Source organism: Cynara cardunculus (genome assembly GCF_001531365.2).
Source record: "Cynara cardunculus var. scolymus isolate 2C chromosome LG 2, CcrdV1, whole genome shotgun sequence".
Taxonomy (NCBI): Eukaryota; Viridiplantae; Streptophyta; class Magnoliopsida; order Asterales; family Asteraceae; genus Cynara; species Cynara cardunculus.
In genome coordinates this window covers 56,128,212-56,136,810 of record NC_037529.1, presented here as the reverse complement: position 1 = coordinate 56,136,810, position 8,599 = coordinate 56,128,212, and the positions used below count along the sequence as shown (strand labels likewise).

General features: G+C 35.5%; 1 protein-coding gene across 1 annotated transcript in view; it reads left to right on the top strand.

The window, feature by feature from the left end:
* Nucleotides 1–683: 683 nt before the first annotated feature.
* LOC112506422 (pleiotropic drug resistance protein 3-like) overlaps nt 684–8,599 on the top strand; it is a 34,545-nt gene continuing 26,629 nt past the window's right edge. Inside the window, exons 1-2 of the mRNA XM_025110444.1 lie at nt 684–1,057; nt 1,243–1,366. Of these exons, the coding sequence (XP_024966212.1) occupies nt 684–1,057; nt 1,243–1,366 (498 nt within the window). The remainder of the gene's footprint in view (nt 1,058–1,242; nt 1,367–8,599) is intronic.

Here is an 8,599-nt window from a genome sequence, read left to right as displayed (position 1 = left end):
GCAGAAAGTCTGTAACTAAAAAGTTCTCCGGTGTTGGTAAATCCTGGTTGCTAATTTAAGGTATGGATCTTAGTGCACAAGATTGTGCTGCTATTGTGTGGCCTATATCTTTCATTGCACATCTAGGGAGTTCATGGCTAACTGAATATCTAAATCTAGAGTTTTAGGCTTTGCAGGATATAAGTTGAGGCGTCCTTGTATACCAACAACAATGGTGCTGGAAAATGGAAATTTGTTAGTTACAAATATTAGAAGGAAGTCAACTATCTTGGTTTTGTAACTTGATTTAATATAAATATATGTAGAATATTCTTTCTTCATCTGACAAAACAATTGACAATATAATTAGTTGAACTCTCCCTCTCCGAAATCTCACTTTCTGTCTCAACAGACAGTTGTCTCCATTAAAGAACTCTCGAGTATTGATGTGCAATGTATGATGCATTATCTTGACAGCATATGAAGGAACAAAGTCCTCTTATGTATATTTATATGTTAAATATGCGTGTAAACTGCTCTGTATATATATTGGTGTCATTGAATTTATAGAACTCTACAAAAGCAATTTAATGTATCGCCCATGTGTGCTTTATTAAGAAAAGTATATTTCCCATCCGTGTGTAAACTGCTCTGTATATGTATTGGTGCCATTGAATGTACAAAGCACTACAAAGCCATCTAATATGGCCCAACTAGTTGGTTCTGAGGAAATAGAGTTACTGAGAAGTGAGCTGTCAGAGATAGGAAGAAGTGTAAGATCATCTTTTCGTCATCATACATCTAGTTTGCTTACTAATTCAGATATAAGTCCTGGGAACAATCATGACGAGGAAGTTCTACAATGGGCTGCAATCGACAGATTGCCAACATTTGATCGTTTGAGGTCATCTTTGTTTGATGAAGAAAATGGAGATGGGCATGATGTTAAAGGAAAGAAGGTGGTTGATGTCACAAAGCTCCTTGCTCCTGAGCGACACATGTTTATTGAGAAGCTCATCAAACACATTGAGAATGACAACCTTCAGTTGTTGCAGAAACTTAGAAAACGAACAGACAAGTAAGATTTCCTTAGCTGTTTCAATACTTGGTACTAAATCTGCACCAGATTTTTTTTTGTCATATTACAATGTTTAGTTCAGTTTAGCAGGGTTATGTGTAACAATAAGTCCTTCTAATGTGCATGCGATTTGATATTTCGATGTAAATTGAGATGTTAGCTTACAGTTACATCTGTTTTGTCAGAGTTGGTGTGCAATTGCCCTCCGTGGAGGTTAGATATAAGAATCTTCGTGTGGAAGCTGAGTGTGAAGTTGTTCATGGGAAGCCCCTCCCAACTCTCTGGAACTCCTTGCAAAGCATGCTTTCTGTAAGTATTTATCGTGACCGTCAATTTACTTGGTATACACACCATATTAGGCTTGTCAGTGAGTCAGATGTTGATCTAGATCAAGATCTGATCTTATATATTTATGCGATCCAGCATATCAAATTTCATGTCCCATTGATCCAATAAATGACCCAGTAGAACGGTTCACAAAACTTTGATTAGTTTCATGATGTTAATTTTTAAAATATTACTACTTTTATGATGGCCAATTTAAAAAAATATGGTTCTATTATGACAAAATTATAAGACAAACATGTTTTACGTGAGGGATTTCAACATCGACAAACTTTTCAAAATAGGACTTACTTTTATGACACGAAATGCTTCAAAAAATGAGTAGTTTTATGAAGATTTACTATTAAAACTTGTTTGATAATAAACTCCTTAAAACATGTATGGTTTCATGATGTTACTTTCATTTATTTAATTTTGACTATATCTTTATGTAGAAAAACAGGCTTGAATAAGTTTATTCATAGAGACTGGTGCCTTTAAATAGGCACCATACAAAGAAGAAATTATAGGTAACTAAGGCAACTGATAGCAAAAATACACACACGTAATGACGTAAATGTGGCACAATAATGGTGCTAGTATACACCACTATTGAGTTCGCTTTCAAGTAATAAAATGGTAAAGTACCGAGATCGTATCCAGAGGATCGGACTTCAAAGTTTCGAATAGTAAGTCGAGAATATAATGATTTCAATTAGAGGAGAAGAAAATATATTTGAGAAAGCTTGATGATTTTAACAACGAAATATAAACAAGTAACTAAAAATGGGTATGGGTGTAAGTTTTCCTTAAGATATACGTAGTAACAAAATGGTGAGATACTTTGTGTCACAAAAACGTCTATAAAGATCCCGTTCTCTCGAAAGTGAATCTTTATAGACTGTGCCCACAAAGGCCCACCATTACTGACTCTTAATTTTGATGATTTGTCTAGGTTGATAAATATCAAGTTCGATTAGTATGAAGATTTATACCCAAATCTCTTTGTGATATAAAGCTCAACCAAAGTTTGAACTTTAGCAAATCATACAAAACCTGTATCTCTACGTGATTATCAAGGACTCTCTCAAATCTTTGTACATCACTTAAGCCGTATTTCGAATCCGCCTATCTCAAATCTAATATTAACACTTCAAAGTGATCGGCTTATCCGCGTTGAGTTTAAGTCCTGATTCAAGTGACCAAGTTTAAGAATTAGCAACGATGACAACGCCCAAGTGTTGCCTACTAGTCTTAAGTTCGACTCACACTCTCACCCAAGGGGTGCTTAGCTAATAATTAAAATAAAGAACATAATAGAAGAAGAAAAATACTTAAAAGTTAATTGCATTAAAAATAAAATACAAACTGTGCCCACAATGTCTCCACAGTAGGAAGCAGCTGGAAATTAAATACTTGAAAAATAAATTACAACTACAACTACAAAATGCAAAACAAGTTGCTGGAACTTCTACATTGCTGGAGCTCTCTTCTAATGCTTCACCAAAGCCTCTTATTTATAGGTGGAAGGGTGTTGGTCTTTAGCCAAAGGATGAAAATGTTTTTTAATCTTTTAGGACAAAAGTGATCACCATTCAACCCATCTCTTGAAATCTTGATATCTTTTGATATCTCCATATCTTGAAAAATCATCATATTCCTATTCATCTTTTGTACCTTCCAAGTGATCTCAAATCTTCAAGAAATCTTTCCATACTTTCAATCCTTACCCATATCTTTATGTTCCTCATCCTTTGCATCAAGAGTTGGCCCTTCAATATTGTCCTAATGCAGCTGAAAACAAACATAAGATTACATGCAAAAATATATTTTCAGCTGTCCAAAAAAAAATTAACATCGCTCCCTACAGTGGGCATATCTGTAGTCCAACATTTAACAAAATATGATGCGTATAACCATAAAACATCCTCAACAGCTCCAAATGAAAATAAAATAATAACAAGAAGAAACACGAACATAAAAAGAGAAAACATAACTAATTAGCAACCTATATATCAAATGGAAGAACAACCGACACAAATGATGTGTAAATAACGCTCAAAATGAGAGTTATCAGCAACCTATATATCAATTTAAATGTAGAAACTAAATTAGATGTACAGCTTGGTTTCCTATTCTAGAGGGATATTGAATAAATACAAAATTATATTTTGCGCACCCTTCCTCAAGCAGGTGCATAGAGATTCCACATGCCCAACATGCAAACTAGTTCATTGAAACTTCCTTTTAGTAAACCTTTAGTTAGTATATCAACCTGTTATTGCCTACCAGGAATGTATTCAACGCATAGTTCCTTTTCATCAATTTATTCGTTAATGAAATGTCTATCCACCTCGATATGTTTGGTATCATTGTGATGAACTGGATTATGTGTTATGTTGATTTGTTGTAGTACAATAATAAGGGCTCAGTTCTTTGAAGTTTTAGTTCTATAAATATGCATTTAATCCAAATTAATTACCATACTCTTTGTGCAAGATCTCTAACTTCTACTTCAGTACTTCAAGATACTAATGGTTGCTTCTTACTCCTCCAAGTGACTTAAGTTCCCCGAGCTTTATCCGGTAGTTGATATTCTGTTTTAAACTGATCCTGCCCCGTCCACATCTGTAAAGGCTTTAACACTTGTTTGTTTTTTAAACAATACTCCAGTCCACGTTTTCTTCATATAATGCAAGATTTTGTACACAGATTTCTAGTGTTCTTCTAGAGGATTGTCATGATTGACTGACCAAGCTCACGGTTAATGCAATGTTGTGCCTTGTATGAGATGGGTCGATTAGTTTGCCCACTAGTCACTGATACATCTCTTGTTAATTGTTTTTTCTTTTGTTACTTGTTTCTACTTGCATTTTGGTTTAATCGGTGTTGCCAACAGGATTACACCCACTTATTTCGTTTTTTAGAAAGTCTAAAATATATTTTGTCCAAAATACCGCAATACCTTGTTTTGTTTCTGAAACTCTTCATTCCTGGAAAGTTCTTCATCAGTCCAAGATCGTGTAACTTCAAACTCTGGGGCTAGGACACCATTAAGTTTTTCTTGTTCTCCATAATCATCACCTATTATTAACATGTCATCAACATAGATGATTTCACCAACCTGTGAGTGTTAATTTGAAGAATAAGTTGTGTTGTGATTGAGCCTGTTTGATCCATGGCTTTTTATCACCTGATTAAATCTTTCAAATTACGCTCTAGAAATTGTTTCAGATCATAAAGGGATTTTTTTAAGTAACAAACATTTTCTATTCAATATCTTCCTTTGAACCTTGGAGGAATGTTCATGAAAACTTCTTCCAAAATGGCCGTTGAGGAAAACATTTTTGATGTCTAGTTGTTGCAAGGTAGGGCGAGATTGCTACAGTTGATAATAGAACTCTCCTCGTTTTTAACTTGGAAACAAGAGCAAATGTCCCATTGTAGATTTGTAGTCACATGCTTATGCTCGAGTGAACTCTTTTTCAACTACCCTCGATTTATATTGATCTATCATTTCATTTGCTTTGTGTTTAACTGTAAACACCCATTTACACCTCACATGTTTATCTATAGGTCGATTGATTATTGCCTATGTGTTGTTGGTTTCCAAGGCCCCAATTTCCTTATCCGCGACTTTCTTTGATTCTTTATGTGATAGAACTTCGAAAATATTCTTGGAACAACTATTTGCTATGACAACATTATCTCGTGGAGTTAGTATGCTACAACAGACGTATCTGGACATCGGATGTTAAGTACGATTTGGAATGCCCTTTCCTTTGGCAATATGTAATTTAGGCGCAGTTCAATCATTATGGAAGGCTCAACATTAGAAATATCATCAGAAAAAATAGGTTAAAGAGATGGGTCGCTTACAATGTGGGATACTTTACGGGTTAGAATCGAGATGTTGGACTAAGAGTTTACTATATTACTTGAAATTTCTTGTCGCTGATAGTAAACTAAGGGCTCCTTAGTTTTGGGTGACTGAGATTGTTGATGCTTCTTGGAAGGGCTTGTAACTTGTGGAAGTTTAGGAATAGCCTTAGGAAGACAAGTATCCCAACTAGATACATCACTCACTTATCTTCCCTAAAGAGAAAGGTTGGGATAAAAGGGTTGTTCTTCATTGAATGTAATATCGAAGGAGACACACATGCAATGAATAGAAAGATGATAGCACTTGTATGTAACGCCCCAGGTTCCACGTTTGCATATAATCATGTATTTCATATATCAAGAAATACAAATAGTACATCTTCGGTGCCAACAGTATAAGAAGTTATAATACAAAATTTACAACCAAAAATTTCCAAAATAACGATCTTGTACACAACTTGCTTAGAAACAAGTAATCTAAAAATTCAACAGATATCATGTTGTTCTTCATATATCAAATAAGCACAACAGGAAAATTCACATTTCCTCTTCTTCTTATCCTTGGATAAATCCTGACCTACAATGCATATTTTTGAAACACGAAATGAGGGTTAGACCTTGAGGTCTAGTGAGAAATCCCCGTTCTTTGCAATTACAGGGTGAAAATCACCAAAACTTGTTATGAAATTATATTTGAAATTTTCATGAACATCCAACAATGTTTGCAAAATATAAATCAAATATCACAACGTAACGTGAGTTATAAAATCATTCCCTACCACACAGGGAATAGAACCCCTCAGGTTCTCACAATCATTTAATACGAAATACTCAGAGCTCTTATGGCTCATAAAAACCAGAGCTCCTACTCTCAACTCTTAAATCATACAAAGGAATACGACTAACCAGAGTTATTGGTTATGGGCTAGAGCTTAAAAATAAGAATTGTTTTGAACTTAAAAGAAAATGAATTTAATGATAAGCAAAGACCCTCTGGTTTCTTTATCAAATCTTTACTCTTTTGAACAATTAAAATGCAATATCCAGTAACCCAAAAACATTGTTTATTCGAAACACAGACTATTAAAGCCTCTGGCTATAAGTCATTTTCCTCTGCACAACATCATTGTTATCAGATCAATAAGAGTAATAATTCCAAGTCTTCACATCACAAAGAAATGATAACTCTGAATCATTAATTCTTATGGATATGATAACAAGAGTTACGATCAAAACACAGATTCCATAATTGCCACATCTCCTTGATATGTCACCCTTATCCCATGGTACACCTCTCCTTGATATGTCACCCTTATTTTCTCATAAAATGTGATCAAATCTGACATTTTTAGCCAAGAATGGCATTAAAATAATTATAACATTTTGGCCAATGAGTTGCCCTCATCGGACAACACATGGACGATAAACCCCTCATCGGTCAACACTTTGGCGATGAACTGCTCTTACCGGACAGCACTTGCGCGATGAAACACCCTCACCGGTCAACACTATGATCGATGAACATCCTCACGGTTAACACTTGGTGATGAACTGCCCTTACCAGACAACACTTGGGCGATGAAACACCCAATTCGGAAAACACTTGGGCGATGAAAGCCCTCACCGGTCAACACTTGGGCGATGAAATCCCTCACCGGACAACACATTGAACGATAAACACTTAATTCGGATGATGCCTCGAGCGATAAACATCCTCACTGGACAAAACTTTGGGCGATGAACACCCAATCCGGTTGAGGCTTTGTCCGATAAAGGTCCTTATCGGACATCACATGAGCGATAAGAGTCCTTCATCGGACAACACTAAAAACAATAAAAAGTCCTTATCGGACATTCTTTGTGTGATGAAATATGTACATATATCTAACATTGAAATGCAATTAACATCATATATTAAGAATACTACCGGTAGTTATAACATATTCACCAATTTCATTGTAAAACTCACCTTATATGCAACAATTTGAAGATGATTCACTCAGCAAGAACTCCAATTATGATCACAAAATTCAGATTCTAACCTTTAGCAATTTCACACAGAATCAACTCTCTCTCTCCTTACTCCTTTCTTTCCCAAAATGGCAGGTATGAAGGGAATGAATTCAACTCATCCTTATATACTTTCCCAAAATAGGCAGTGGAAAGTTTTATTATTTAAAACTCCCCCTTCACACACAAATATACATATACATGCATATGAACCATGGATGATTATAATAATCACATAATAACACAATTATTTTAAAAGAATTTTACTCACCCAAACTTTAAAATTACCTCAAATATAACCGGAACCCGGTTATCACAATGTACCCCTTTTTGGTAGAAGAGTAGCTCCAAAAAACGCACTTTAAAGCTCGAGGATCAAATTTAGAAACAAGTGGTGTATGCAGGTATGCTTTAAGGAGAATAAAGAGAATAGTGTGATATTTGAACAGACAACGACTCAAAAGGACATTCTATTGATAAAGATAGACAACAATAACGAGAGCCTCATCCCAAAAATTGTTCCGGGTAAAGTTGTGAACATGAGTCTAGCAATTTCCAATATGTGTCAATTTTTGTGTTCTATCAATTCCATTTTTTTGTGTGTTCTTTGTAACATTTCACACTCCTAATTCAAAACATGTGTGGAGGTTACGTTTTCATTGTTATGACCAATGGACAACAAAACAGAAAATGACGAAAACAACAACAAAACTTATCAACAAAATACTTGAAATTTACGAATCGTGTACCTTATTCAATGTTGAACGTAGAATTGAACAAAGATAAAAGGATAGAGGCTTGCGAATTGCAGTGTCCTAAGACGAAATTTCGTCCCCAATCGTGCTCGGTACGGACGTCGTCTAGAGGATACAACTATCCGGTTGATTTGATGCACGTTAATTCAACCCCATCGAATCGAAGCGTGTTCTTGAGAGGGAAGATGAAACGAAAGAGGGAAAAAACGTATGAAAATGAATTTGGTCTTCCATTTAGAGGGAAATGACATATATATATATATATATATATAGTTTTGGCATTTTTTGGCGGTTAAACCAAAAATTTCCGCAAACAGTGCTTTGATCACGCCAGACTCTGTGATTAGTCGAAACAGTGCAAGGTGTGAGTTATCCTGCGAGTAGAACCGCGCAAGCGGTCACGCGAAACACTGTTTGATCACAAATAAAAAAGATGGCTCGCGGGTGACCGCGTGACATGACCCGCGTCGAAGGTCGCGGCACACTCTGTCATGATCAAGAGACCCAAGGCCCAAGGCCCTATCTTTGACCATTAATATATATATGCCAAGCTAAAGCCCAATCCAATTGC